Source organism: Momordica charantia (assembly GCF_013281855.1).
Source record: "Momordica charantia cultivar OHB3-1 chromosome 6 unlocalized genomic scaffold, Mcharantia_2.0 BLBB01000006.1, whole genome shotgun sequence".
Lineage (NCBI taxonomy): Eukaryota > Viridiplantae > Streptophyta > Magnoliopsida > Cucurbitales > Cucurbitaceae > Momordica > Momordica charantia.
This window is the reverse complement of record NW_028275164.1, coordinates 28,105,667-28,119,658: the sequence shown is the minus strand read 5'-3', so window position 1 is coordinate 28,119,658 and position 13,992 is coordinate 28,105,667. Positions and strand designations below refer to the sequence as shown.

The 13,992-nt window shown below is 35.3% G+C and overlaps 3 protein-coding genes across 8 annotated transcripts; 1 reads left to right on the top strand and 2 right to left on the bottom strand.

The window, feature by feature from the left end:
- Positions 1–1,789: 1,789 nt before the first annotated feature.
- LOC111024295 (Tetratricopeptide repeat (TPR)-like superfamily protein) lies at positions 1,790–3,893 on the top strand. The gene has a single exon (XM_022301943.2). The coding sequence runs from the start codon at positions 1,898–1,900 to the stop codon at positions 3,071–3,073; it is 1,176 nt and encodes a 391-aa protein (XP_022157635.1). The 5' UTR covers positions 1,790–1,897; the 3' UTR covers positions 3,074–3,893.
- Positions 3,894–3,923: 30 nt separating this feature from the next.
- On the bottom strand, positions 3,924–7,016 carry LOC111024275 (UDP-glycosyltransferase 74F2). Its single transcript, XM_022301927.2, has 3 exons — positions 6,288–7,016; positions 5,256–5,525; positions 3,924–4,481 (listed from the first exon to the last, which is right to left on the bottom strand). Exons 1-3 carry the CDS (start codon positions 6,951–6,953, stop codon positions 4,023–4,025), a joined length of 1,395 nt encoding a protein of 464 aa, XP_022157619.1. The 5' UTR covers positions 6,954–7,016; the 3' UTR covers positions 3,924–4,022.
- A 1,236-nt stretch (positions 7,017–8,252) lies between these two features.
- On the bottom strand, positions 8,253–13,675 carry LOC111024287 (flavonol 7-O-beta-glucosyltransferase UGT74F1). Of its 6 annotated transcripts, none has more exons than XM_088125098.1 (5): positions 12,906–13,675; positions 12,548–12,820; positions 11,911–12,351; positions 10,727–10,790; positions 8,253–8,804 (listed from the first exon to the last, which is right to left on the bottom strand). In XM_088125098.1, exons 1-4 carry the CDS (start codon positions 13,557–13,559, stop codon positions 10,752–10,754), a joined length of 1,407 nt encoding a protein of 468 aa, XP_087981224.1. In that variant the 5' UTR covers positions 13,560–13,675; the 3' UTR covers positions 8,253–8,804; positions 10,727–10,751. The 6 variants fall into 6 exon arrangements, with proteins under 6 accessions (XP_087981224.1, XP_087981221.1, XP_087981225.1 ...); XM_088125095.1 differs by having other exon boundaries at positions 10,756–10,790; XM_088125099.1 differs by having other exon boundaries at positions 10,727–10,787; positions 12,906–13,674.
- Between the last annotated feature and the right edge of the window lie 317 nt (positions 13,676–13,992).

The window sequence follows — 13,992 nt, the reverse complement described above, 5'->3', positions numbered from 1 at the left end:
TTTTTTTTTTATATCTTTTTTAAGGTTAGGGTTCATCTTTTTAAGACAATTATTAAATCAAAAGAAAAACAAATATATATAACTTCTCTTCGTCATTGTTTTTATGAATGACATTATCAACTTTACGATGGTAATAGGTGTCTTATTCACCAGGCTAAGGCTTCACTTAACCTTTCGAAAACTTTTAATTATTTTTAATGGTAATGTAGTAAAAACAATTTTTTTAATAATAACTGTTTTACTCTAACGGTTAATTTAAAATTGATAATATTTTAAATATATATTTAAAAATTTAAAAAGTATTTAAAACAAATTTGAAAATGGATATATTTTGAGGAAAAAATACTTTTGGTCCTTGTAGTTCGCTAAAATAACAATTTAGTTATTGAACTTGAGTTTGTAACGATTTAATCCCTATACTTTCAAATTAGTAACAATTTAGTTCTTGAATTTTAATAGGTAACAATTTAGTCATTGTAATTTAAAGTTTGTAACAATTTAATCTTTATCGTGAAACTTTTTTGTTGAGTTTCTTATATATACGGATGGATGGATAAATAAAGAGGGACCAAATATGTTTATAAATTATAAAGATTAAATTGTTATATGATAAAATTTGACACTTAATTTTAATAATTTTTTTTTACGATAGGGACTAAATTGTTACAAATTTTAAACTATAGAGACTAAGTCGTTACAAGCTAAAGTTCAGGGACTATATAATTACTTTAGTGAAAATACAAAGACTAAATCGTTACAAACTAATTTAAGTACTAAATTGCTGGAAAGCATTTTAGAGCGGAGAACTAACTATTGAGGTTATATATATAAAAGGAGTTAAAAGGTTTAAAGAACTTTATGAAGTAAAAATTGATTCTTTGAACTTTATGCTGGAAAGTATTCTACTTTCAAAAGAATCTTCTTTCCAAAATGTGACATATTTTGGGAAACTTTACCAAAATGATCCAGAAAGATTTTGGGTTTAGGTAATTGGCCCAAATTTCAAAACTTGTATTTTGTACCCAAAAAATACTTTTTTCTCGTATGTCAGAAAGTGAAAGTATCAAATAAAAAATGTGCGAGGTATGAAGTAGAAGTAAGGTGATGAAATTCAAGAAAATTTGAGTAGCATGAAACTCACTCACGGATATCAAAAAATAAAAAATAAAAATAAATAAGAAAAGAAAAAACCATTTAAGTTGAGTTTGGGTTTGAAAATTTTTGAAATTTTTGTGAGATAAATTTGTTTGTGAACTCTCTTGAAATTAATTTGAGTTGCATCCAACCAATCTCGATTTTAAAAAATATCTATTTTACTTATACCTACATTTGTTTTAATTATATTTCATCAAATATTTACTTTTAAGATACATCAACCTTAGAAACTGTTAGTTTCTGAAGCTTTTTAAATATAACTTTTCATAATTTGAAAATATGATATTGAATATAATTTTAAATTTTCATTCATATATTGACTTAAAAATAAGAAAATTCAATTGACATTGAACCTTTAGTATTTGAAAAGTTTATCATTGACCCAAATTAATCGATATTTTAATTATATTTATTAAAATTTATTCAAAAAATGTAAAATTATTTTTAAGAATAATGTTTGATCTCTCGAGGATGATCAAATGACATGGTACTCAATCTATTTTCTAAACACCGGAGAAATATTTAAATACTTTTAAGGTACTAATCAAAATTTGATACTTTAAATTATTCGACCCGACCCAATACAACCCGAAAAGTTCATTACTTGTAATGGATCAAAGCCCGTATTTCCCTATTTTTTTCAGCTGTCTATCCAATTAACACAAAGCCCACGACCCATTGCCCCTTCTCTCAGTACATCCTCCATTTCTTTGTTAGCTTCAAGCAGGCCCGCCGCCACACGATGCTCGGGAAATTGCTCCGCCGCCCTCTCCTCTCATCTTCACGCATATGCAATCACCTTTCATCACCATTTCAATCTTTTCCCCCCCACCGCTCAATACAGAATCCCGTTCTTCTAATCACTCTCCACCGCCGTTTTCTCTGCTCGCCGTCATCGCCCACTGAAAATTTGGACCTCCCAATTCCAAGAATCCGGTCTCAAACTCCTCTCGAGAAGCAATTTGAAAGCTGGGTCCAAAAGCTCAAGCCCGGCTTCTCCCATTCGGACGTCGACGAGGCTCTGCGCGCCCAATCCGACCCCGATCTCGCCCTCGACCTCTTCCGATGGACGGCGCAGCAGCGTGGCTACAAACACAACGATCTAACCTATCTAACGATTATCAAAACCCTAATCTCCTGCCGGAGGTACCACCTCGCGGAAACCCTAGTCGAAGAGGTACTTGCTGGTGCTTGTGAAATGAGTGTGCCGCTTTATAATTCTGTAATTAGGTTTTGCTGTGGCCGGAAATTTCTTTTTAATCGAGCTTTTGATGTGTACAAGAAAATGTGGAGATCTGATGACTGCAAACCTAATCTTGAAACTTATGCGATGCTGTTCAATTCACTGCTTAGGAGATTCAATAAGTTGAATGTCTGTTATGTGTATTTACATGCGGTTCGGTCGTTAACCAAGCAAATGAAAGCCTCTGGCGTGATTCCGGATACGTTTGTGATGAACATGATCATTAAAGCTTATTCTAAGTGTCTTGAAGTTGATGAAGCGATACGGGTTTTTCGGGAAATGGGGTTGTATGGTTGCGAACCGAATACTTATACTTATGGCTACATTGCAAAAGGGTTGTGTGAGAAAGGAAGGGTTGCACAAGGGTTGGATTTTTACAAGGAAATGAGAGTTAAAGGCTTGTTTCCTAGTAGCAGTACTTGTATGATTTTGATTTGTAGTTTAGCAATGGAGCGCAGATTCAAGGAAGCTGTTGAGGTTTGTTTTGACATGTTGAGTAATTCCATGTCACCTGATTTGCTTACTTACCGAACTCTGTTAGAAGGATTGTGTCGGGAAGGACAGGATGGTGAAGCATTTGATTTGCTCGATGAGTTGAAGAAGAGGGATAAACTGATGAATGAGAAGACATTCAAAATTCTATTAAATGGGCTGCACATTGTTGGTAGAGAGTAGGTTTTAAGGATTGTCCTCTGGCCTATTCCATAGAATTTGTTCATGTTGCAGGATTAGGTTGATGGAAAACCCAGGTCTCTGCATGTGTTAACCATTCGGGATTCGATCTCGAGTAGGACCTTTGGATCTCAAATGATTTTTCTGTCATTAAGTAGTTTTCGCTTTCATAGTCACATGAAAGGAGGACCAAAGTCTGTGAATTTTCTTGCGCACCACTGCTCGAAATAGGTGAAACGTTGAAGAGAGTTACTTGATTATTCGTTCGAACATCTGCACTTTTAAGACGAGCTAATTCTGGATTCATGTATTGTCGTAGATGGTTTGTACATTGGCTTCTGCAACTCTTCGGTAGTCTGGAGAACCTCATGTTTTGTTTCATATGTGCTTTCCCCTAAACTAAAGAAAGCCAAATCAAATTGTTCCGAACTGAAAGCTGGTGCCGATCCTTTTGCTAACTGGATCTGTGTTCAAAAACCTCTGTGCTCATTAAGAAAGTAGTTGGATAGAGAACCAACCCAATCAAAAGTTGATGTTGATTCTTCTCCATCCATAACAAATGCTCTCAATGCATCTCTGTGAAGAAGAACACAGAATTATATCGAGCCAGACCCGGAGCCCGTAAAGCATCTCGGGTTGGAATGAACAGGTAACAGGTGAGTTTCTTCAAGGAAAGATTGCCTGAGCATGTTGATTGCTGCTCATTATCTAGGAAGAAGACCACCATTGTCATCGCCTCTGTTTCTCTGAAATGAGTTTATATTGAAGTGGGCTGTGGAGGGACGCTGTCTCTTTATAAGCTTATTTATTTTGATTTTTTATTTTCAAGATGTCTATTTTCGTGAATTCTATATACTTTTTAAGTACTCAAAAGAGTATATTATAAAATGCCATATAAATATTTGTCAAAAGAAAAGACAGTGCAAAAAGCAATTATATAACATATATTTGTTTAATTAAAAGCGGAAGCCAAATCGGCCAGAATCTGATCAACGTTCATATCGGAACTTCCGCCGCGACCCACCGCCTGCCTGGCCAATGCTCCCCATTTGGCGGCGTTTCTCCTGATCTCCTTCCCTCCGTCGCCTTCCATGATCTCTCCGATGCACTCTGCCACCGCCGCCCGCCGGACGATCCCGCTGTTGTCGGCTGGAGCTCTGATTCCAGTTTTCCAAATGTCCATGATGCACTTGGCGTTGGTTGTTTGATCTGTCCACTGCGGCATTGCCACCATAGGAACGCCGATGGTTAGAGCCTCGAGCGTCGAATTCCAACCGCAGTGCGTCACAAAACATCCGATAGATTCGTGCGATAAAATCTCCAATTGTGGGCACCACGAAACCAGCAGCCCTTTCTCCGCCGTCTCCTCTGCAAATTTCGTCGGAAGCTTCTCCTCCTCCTTTGCCCTTACCTAAATAAATTTGGTTTCTAAGTTTTAACATTAATAATTTCATTCTTATAATTTAAAATTTGTAACGATTTAATCTCTAGTGAAAAATATTATTAAGATTTTACTGGATTTTTTATAGGCATATATTGATAAACTATGATAAGGATAAACTATAAATTACAAATATTAAATTGTTATATAACAAGAATCTAACATTTGATTTTGATGATTTTTTTAAGTCAAAGGTTACATTATTACCAATGTGAAGTATAGCAACAACGTCATTATAAAGTAAACTGAATTGTAACTTCGATAAGGGCCTAAATGTATTTTTTTAACCTAATATATTCACTATTATTTTCTTTTTTTTTAAAAAAAAAAAGCAAAATTACAAGTTTGATCTCCTAATTTATTTGAGTAATAATTTTTTTTAATTAAGAAGCGAGAATTAAAACTTAAGAATGCTTTTGAGTAATAAGTTATTAACCTTAAGGGTTTAATAAATTAAATTATGTGTTTAATTAATAGATTCCTAATCTAACACTAAATTTAAAGTTCAAGAATTAAATGACTTATTAAATACCTTTTAAAATTTATATAATTATTAGATATAAAATAAAAGATTTAAATACACTTTTTAAAATGGTCTTATTTGAGTACATGGAGTGGGCGAGGGATTTGAATTCACGATCATTCGATCAAAGTTAAAAAGATGAAATTTGTTATTTAAGTTTATGATTATTATGGTTTCATTTGGAAGTGAATAAATGGGTTCAAGGTTAGCGTAAAACTTACCACCCACAAGAAGTAATAGTTGGTTTGTTTCAAACCCCAAGCCAATTCCTCCATCTCCTCCACACTCAGTGCCGCAAAGCTCCCAAACGACACAAAAACCACCGACGCTTTCCGCCGGCCGTCCAGCCATTTCCGGCATACCTCGCCCTTCGGATTGAAAAGGCTGAAACCGTACTCCCCGTCCCCATCTATTCTCCGGTCCGTGTACATCGATGGTATGTTCGGTCCGATCATCTTCATTGCCCATTTCTTCCCCATCCATTCCAACACCTAAACCCAAAATGAAGAACAGAGCAATTCAAAATTCTAATCATACGTACTCCCGAACCGTACAAGATAGTTACCACCTATCATACGGCTTTCTAACTGGAATTCGAGAAAACAATACCCCTAAGAACGTCTTGTAAACAAATTATTCGATCTGAAGATCCCAGCAAGGTTGCCGGAGACATCACTAAACCACCTAGGGATGTCTCTTACAAAGAAGAATTCGTAGAGACAACAGAGCCAAGAACAAAGAAACCGACCAATTTCCTGCCCAATTCAACAAAAATTTATAAAGTTTAACTAAACCACTATGCTAATATGCACACCATGGACTAAATTAAAATTGAGCTCAAAGCATAAGTAGCAAACTTGTTAAAGACAACGGTATACTCGACTCCAAGTATCTAGATGTAATATTATTCGTTTTAAGCAATAGTCCTCACGTCATCAAAAGTCTAGTATCAATGAAGATAATTATCTTCATTCCTATTTCTTTCGGGTGAAACCAAAAGTAAAGCACTACAATGCGAAGATACTCACGTCGTTCTTAACACGTTGCTCTATTCCAAACTTTATTTGCAATCCCCTTGCCGACTCAACAAAACTGAATCTTTTAATTAATTTCAGGACAACCCAAACAAAATGGAGATCAAATCACTAAATTTGGTCAGAAAAAATCCGACCCCCTTAAAATTTTCAATGTTAGAACAAAAATTTGAGTTCTCTTAATGAAATTTGTAGATGGGAGTCACATGGAGCACAAACCTGTTGTTCCAATTCGTAGAAACTGTTGCAGACCACCCAATCTGCTTCCTCGATGTTCCTAAATTGATTAATCACCACATCGAAGAAACCCGGATACGGATTCCGATCCTGGACGAACGACGGCATGTCCGCCACCGTCAACGGCGGCATTCCGGCGATCCGAATCTCCTCTCCGGCCGGCGGCGGCACCTTAATTTCTCCCCTGTACACGTGGTAGTAGATGTTGTTGACGGCGCAAGATTGGGTAAAATACAGCGCCGTCTTCAGCCCGAACTCCTTCGCGACGTCCAGAACCCACGGTATAAACCCGTCGTAGGCGATGGCGTGGACGCGACGGCCGGCGGCGGCCAAGCGCCGGATCAGATCCCGGAGAGTCCGGGACCCGGCTTGCTCGAAGAGCTCGTGATAGGTCTCGATGGAGTCGGCGGAGAGGAAGCCGCCGTGGTCGTGGCCGTCGGAGATGGTCTCGACGGGGAACGGCGGCGGGTGGGCGGCGGCGGCGGTGTTGTTGTTGAAGAGGAATTTGGAGAGGACGAAGGTGACGGCGGCGCCCTTGTGGTGGAGGCGTTTGGAGAATTGTAATAAGGGGTTTATGTGGCCCTGAGCTGGGTAGGTCACAACCAGGATGTGAAGTCTCCGGCCATTACTGTCTCCTCCGTCCGCCATGGAAATGGACCCACAAGCTTTTTTCTCTCAGTGGTTGGTTTTGTTTTGTTTCTCTTTGTGAGTCTGTGCTCACCTGTATTTATTGGAAAAACTTGAAGAGTCGGTTTCGTTGGTAACAAGAAATCGAGTTGCATTGTTCCATCAATTTAAAAAATTATTGTTTAATAATATATCAGCCTAATATTTAGTTTAATCTAAAATAATATTATTTAGTTTATTAATATTTTTTTTATAAATTTTGTTTAATTATTATTTACAACCTTATATAATTTAGAATACATTATATTATATTGTACACGTTTTAATTTTAACAAATATAAAATAAATTTATAATATGAAGTAATATATTTATCCAAGTTTGGATCGTTTTTGATGTAGTGGTGTATTTTAAAAATTTTCAAATTCTAATCCTACCAAAGACGTATTTACTAAATCCATTTTATTTAGTGGATCTGACCAACATAATCTAGACCCTAAATTTCTACATTATTTTTGTTCATAAATTCGAGTCTCCTACCTTTTTGGAGATTAATAGTGTCTTTAAAGCTATTTGGCAATATTCTAGATTTCTAACATAAATTGTGTTTAACAAGTCTTTCAAAATTTGTGTATTTAAAACTATATATTACATCTATACAGTGTATGATAGATTATTGAACTTTTTCAATTTTATGTCTAAGAGATGTATGACGTGTTTGATATTTCCGAAACTAATAGATTTGTTAGACATAAATTTCCTTTTTGTCTAATTGGATACTAAATTTTCATTCTTGTGTCCGATAAGTTAAGTTGTCGAATATTAAAAAATATCGATTAGGTCATTTACGTATTAAACGCAAAATTGAAGTCACCACCGGGTTTGGCAAAAGCGATTGGGTTATTACCTTTATTGAATCTTATCATAATGCAATTTGGTAGATTTGACAGTAGAGAAAGGGAGCAAATTACCTTTTATTGAATCTTCAGTTTGCGATGCATAAATTTGTTGATGGAAGAGTCGTTTGTATTGTTCCCAAATTGTTTACAAATGAGGCCGCTACCTAATTGGAGGATATTTTCAAGCTCCATAAATCTTTTCAAATATCCAAATATGCTTTAATCCAACTCCCGTTGTAATTAAAACAAGCAATAAAATCAATCTATAGGTACAGTAGGGCGAGCCTCATCCCTGAGTACTCACCATCCGACTTCAAAGAGAGGAATCTATAGCTAATAGAAGCAATCAAATTGAACAAGGACTCTCCCGATCCTCAAGCAAGTAAGCACACTAAATAGGTTAACCAAATGAATTCAATGAGATGAAATAATAAACACACTTCTATTAGATCAGTATTTAAGGTTACTAAGCATAGCAAACACCAAAGCTACAGTGAGCTCATCCCCCTTGAAGGTGGGGGTTAGTTCATAACAGAAAGTAGAAAAGAAATGGAAATGAAGTAAGCAATCTCCATCGTTGAAGCAGACAACAGAGAGTTGGAAGCTTCCTTAATAGCAAAATGTGACCCACGAGAAAGCAACCACTCTCCTCAGCTCCCTCTTCGATGAAAAAGATGGTGACAAGATGGGAATGTTATATGGAATCGATATTTCCAAAATGGATCTCTGTAATGTTCCTCTATTTGCGGCTAGGGTATATTTTCCTTATATATCGGATCCTTAAAATTTAGGGCACCCTCTAGAAGTTGTACAGATGCGGTGAAAAACAAGTGTAGAGAATTACTGCGCGGTCACATGTGCTAGGGCATCCAAGCGGCTTTAGGCTCCATCATAAATGCATCTTCCAGCCACGCTCCAACAACACTTTCACCGCCTTGGAAGCACTTGGATTGTCCTCAACAAATTCTCCAATTCCTACACAAAACATTAGTACTAATCAAACATAATTCATTCAAAATGAGGAATTTGAGAATTCTAATAACCTAGGAGCTTAATTAAATGATTTCTCCTATTTTTCATGGTTTTTTTAACAAGAATCCTCATGTTTCGACACAATAACTACCCAATTTATATCACAAAACACTCTCTCGTGGATGTCCCCTCTTGACTTTATCAAATTATCATATGGATGATAAAATGCACTCTTTCATTGTAACCATTGGTGGTGAAGTTCTCTAAAAAAAAAAAAAGAAGAATGAATGAAAGAAAGAAAGAAATTGAAGGTTCAAAGAGGGGTAGATACAAAATTAAATGTTTAAGAGAATCTATTAGACCACTTTTAGAATTCACCTTGGTAAATTTATAATGCCAAAGCGTGTATAGTTCAGCGGTAATTGACATATATCAGGGCTGTGAGTTCAATCTCCCACCCAGATGTTGTACTTAGGAAAAAAAATTTAGGGATATGTTAGAGTCTTTTTAAATTTCTCTCTCGTCTTTTATGTATTCATATTTTTTAGTTGTCATTTTTTTTTTGAAGTAGAAGATATCACTTATCGATAAATCACCTAAATTTTATCCTTAGTATTAATAGGGAATTTGAGAACTTTTTTTTTTTTGGTTTCAAACGGACCACCATTGATAATCTAAACATTTTATTGGAGGAAAAAAACAATATATTTGGACTTCTTTAAAATCTTATCTTGTTAAAATATATAATTCACATTGTCATATAACACTTGATGACTACGAATATGAAATGTCCAACCTAAATAGTCAAGGTACTTATTTACAAATAAAAGGTTGTGAGTTCAAATTTCTACTCTCGCACATTGTACTAAAAAAGATTACAAATATGAAATGTGATTCTTGTATCATTTTGATCAACGGAACAAACATCGAAAAACATTTTTAGGTTATTCTTTCCCGCTCGCAAAAGTAGTGACAAAATGAATAGAAATTTGAACAAGTAGCAACCATTTTTAATTTTGTAAAAATAGCAACACCTAGAAGCCCAACCCATGTATAAAAAATCAAAATTCCAATATACCTTAATAAATACGGAGCCCAAATAGTTATATACCCAATATATCAATGATATACTTCATATATATCTAATTTGATATACTATTGATATATTTGAAAATTCAGAAGGACAGATTCTAAATAACAAAAATAAGAAAATGAAATTTCAAATATTCAATCATATTTATAAAACTCAAAAGTTGTTACATTTACAAAGATGTCAAATATTTTAGTTATGAATGTCTTTTTTTTTCTTTCAATATATAATATGCACAAACATAAAAATTAAATTAGAAGTATTAAACATATTCTTAAAATTTAAAAAGTCTCTAGTAAGTTGTTAAATACTCATTTACGTGTCTAATAAGTTGTTAAACATATAATAAATTCTAAAAAATTTAGAATCTGTTTGGTAACGTTTTCGGTTTTTTTTTTGTCCGTTTCTTCATTTTTAATAAAGAAAAATAGAATGACATCACTTCAAATATCCATGAATTTAAGAATGATCAAACAATATTTATATTTATGTTTTGTAACAAATTGGAAGCGGAAAGAAGAAATAAGAAACTTGTTTTTATTGTTTACAAAATTTCTATACAATTTTGAGAACGTTTCAAAAAAATGAAGAACAAAAAACATAGTTAGTTTCAAAATACTTAAATTTCTTAATAAAATTTGAAAACGAGAAACAAGAAACAAAATCGTTATCATAGGCACCCATAATAGTCTATTAGGCAAAAAATTCGAATAAGTTTCTAACTTTTCATTTATGTGCCTAATAGATTTTTTGAGTTTTGAAAGATATCTAATAGACTAAGGATGTACTCGTAAAATTGAAAGTTTTGTCAAAAGTTATATTTTATTCAGCATACCTTAAAAGTTATATTGATTTTCCACTTACTTGCATAGGCTTGAACGGTGGACCTCCAATACCTGCTATGGTTGAACTTTAAATTATTAAAAGATTTAATACTAAAATAAATAAATGAGAGTGCATGAAATCATATATTAGAAGTGATAAAATATAAGAATATGAAGGTTTTAAATATTATTTTGATTCCTCTGTTTTCAATTTTGACATTTGGTCAATGTAATTTTAAAATATTTATTTTAGATTTGGTCCATTTTAACTTCTTTACTTCCGAGAATCTATACTTTTAAAAAGTAAAAGTCCCGATTATTTATTTTTTCCTCTCATTTCTTAATCATATTTTCGACACTTACATTACACTCAATAAATTTATAAAATATATAGCTGTAACTTTACATTTAAAGTTTATGCTATTTATAGAATTTGTATTAAAATTTTGCATACAATAACTAAAATGGTTATTTTTAAAAATATATAGGCTAAATAACAAAAATTGAAAGTAAAAAAATAAAAAATATTTAGACTAAGTGAACAAGAGGAGCAAATTTTGTAGGAGAGAGAAAAAGGAAAAAAAAATATTTAAAACCGAGCTAGAGAACATGAGATATTTGATAAGATATTAATTTGAGAAAAATATTTAGTTTCTCTTTGGCAACAATAATATATACGATGAACTTTATCACCATTAAAACAAAAAATAGACAATTTTTTTTTTTAAATAATGAGAGGTCAGGATCATATACGTCCTTATTGATAAAGAAGTTAAGTATTATTCTTAACAAGATATTAAGTGTTAATAAAGAATAATAAATATTAAAAAAAATAAATAAAACCCAACTCATGTTATCTCCCGAGTACCCTTCAGGACCAAATTTGTTTCGTTAATTATAAATGTAAAAAGGAAAAATTCATAACCCAAAAAAAAAACCCTCCAATTTTTTCCATCTCATTTGATAATATAAAAACATGATCCAATAAAAATGTCTATCATTTATATATTATTTTCTTTTAAGAAAATAATTTGAAAATTAAAATTAGAATTAATAAATAATATCAAATAATTTATAAAATCAAATCAATATAGATGTGAAATAAAAGGACAAATATGTTTTTCAAAATAAAAACAAACACCATTCAAATATAATCATAAATCATATTATATATATAGTGTTAGAAGCGACGAACCATTTTGGCGAGAAACTCATCAACAACTCCGTCGAAGCTTCCACCTTCCTCAAATGCCTTTGCGGCCAACACCTTCCACGCGGCGGCGTTTTGTCTAATCTCATTGCCTTTTTCTCCGGCCATCACTTCCTCGATGCATTGCAGCAGAGTTTCTCCTCTCACAACTCCGCTATCGTCGGCCGAAGCTCTCAGCCCGACCTTCCACACGTCGACGATGAACTTGGCGTTGGTGATTTGGTCGGTCCATCCCGGCACCGCCACCATCGGAACTCCCAAACTTAGGCCCTCCAGAGTCGAATTCCACCCGCAGTGCGTCACGAAGCATCCGATCGATTCGTGCGCCAGAACCTCCAATTGACCGCACCACGGAACCACCAGCCCTTTCTCCGCCGTCTCCGTCGCAAAATTCTTCGGAAGCTTCACCGCCTCCGATGCCCTAACCTGAAACGTGAAATCGATCTCATAAATTTGGTTTATTACACTTTTAGAGTGTTTTTTTTTCCAGTTATTTATTTATTTTTTTTCGGAGATCTCAATCAATTTATAATAATAATAATATATTTTTTTAAAAGTTATTATTATAATAATATGATTAGTTTAAAGAAATATATATTAATAATTAATAACACGACATTACCACCCACAAAAAGTTGCAGTTGCTCCGCTTCAAGCAGGCGGCCGTCTCCTCCATTTGCTCCGCCGATATTTCTCCAAAACTCCCAAACGACACATAAACCACCGATCCTCTCCGGCGGCCGTCGAGCCACTTCAGACTCCCGTCGCCGTTCCGATCGAAGAGGCTCAAGCCGTAGTCTCTGTCTCCTTCGATCCGTCCATCCAAATAATCCGAAGGTATACACGGCCCGACCGCCCTAATCCCCGGCCATATCCTCTTCAACCACTCCAAAACCTAAAAAAGAAACTCAAAAAAAACACCACACGAATCGATCAATTTCTCCAAAATCGAACTCGATTCCAAACAGACTCACACACACCTCTGGCTCCAATTCGTAAAACGTGTTGCAGAGGATCCAATCGGCTCCACCGACGTTGGCGTACTGATTCACAATCACATCGTAGAACGCCGGATACGATCCGAATCGGTAGACGAAGGACGGCATTTCCTCCGGCTGGAGCGGCGGCAAGGCAGGAATCCGAATCTGCTCATCCGGAAGCGGCAGTCGGAGGAGTCCTGTCTGGACGTGGTAGTAAATGCTTCCGACGGAGCAAGATTGGGTGAAAAACACGGCGGTGGCGACCTGGAACTCCTTGGCGACGTCGAGAACCCAAGCGAGGAAGCCGTCGTAGACGACGCAGTGGACAGGGGAGGCGGAAGAGGAAAGGCGGCGAAGAAGCTGCCTTAGGGTTTGGGATCCGAATCGGCGGAGGGAGTCGAGGTAGATCTGGATAGTCTCCGCGGCGGCGTAACCGGCGTCGTCGTGGCCGTCGGAGATGGTGAGGATGGGGAACGGAGGAGGGGGATCGGAGGAGCGATGAATGGTGCCGGCGATGAAATTGGTGGTGACGATGCTGATTTTGGCTCCACTTCTGTGAAGGCGCTTGGAGAATTGAAGCATGGGATTGATGTGGCCCTGCGCCGGGTAAGGAACTACCAGAATATGAGGAGTACGGTCGTCTTTCTCCGCCATTGAAATGGAAAACAGTTTCTTCTCTGTGTCAGGTACGCTCTGAGCTTCTTCTGTGAAGTGAGGAACACAAGATACGCATTTAATATTCTAATGGATAAAAATGGACTCGTCACTGGCACTGCTAAGTAAATAAAATGAAGGGAAAATTTCCTATTTTACGTACAAATAAAAAATTATATATTTTTCCAAGTGGAGTGCACGTATTATTTGTCATTTCTTATTTACCTTAATTTTTCATCTTTTTTTTTTTTTAATTTTTCATTCGCTTTCTTTTCTTTCTCACTCTTGTTTCACTTTATTCTCTTCCTTCGAACCATTAAAATTTGTACTTTTTAGAATAAATTTTAATTTTATATCTACTTCTCTACTTTCATTCTTATATCTATAAAATAAGAGGAATGTTTATCTATTTTATTTTCAAATAATTAAATAA

What these genes read in the sequence shown, in the direction of transcription:
- LOC111024275 (XM_022301927.2), bottom strand. Translation starts at nt 6,953, where the DNA reads ATGGCGGACGGAGGAGACAGTAATGGCCGGAGACTTCACATCCTGGTT. An exon ending in TCTACGAATTGGAACAACAG is followed by an intron (nt 5,526 to 6,287) that starts GTTTGTGCTCCA and finishes TTTTGGGTTTAG; the next exon opens with GTGTTGGAATGGATGGGGAA. An exon ending in ACTATTACTTCTTGTGGGTG is followed by an intron (nt 4,482 to 5,255) that starts GTAAGTTTTACG and finishes AAATTTATTTAG; the next exon opens with GTAAGGGCAAAGGAGGAGGA.
- LOC111024295 (XM_022301943.2), top strand. Translation starts at nt 1,898, where the DNA reads ATGCTCGGGAAATTGCTCCGCCGCCCTCTCCTCTCATCTTCACGCATA.
- LOC111024287 (XM_088125095.1), bottom strand. Translation starts at nt 13,559, where the DNA reads ATGGCGGAGAAAGACGACCGTACTCCTCATATTCTGGTAGTTCCTTAC. An exon ending in TTTACGAATTGGAGCCAGAG is followed by an intron (nt 12,821 to 12,905) that starts GTGTGTGTGAGT and finishes TTTCTTTTTTAG; the next exon opens with GTTTTGGAGTGGTTGAAGAG. An exon ending in ATGAGTTTCTCGCCAAAATG is followed by an intron (nt 10,791 to 11,910) that starts GTTCGTCGCTTC and finishes GTTCAACCATAG; the next exon opens with CAGGTATTGGAGGTCCACCG.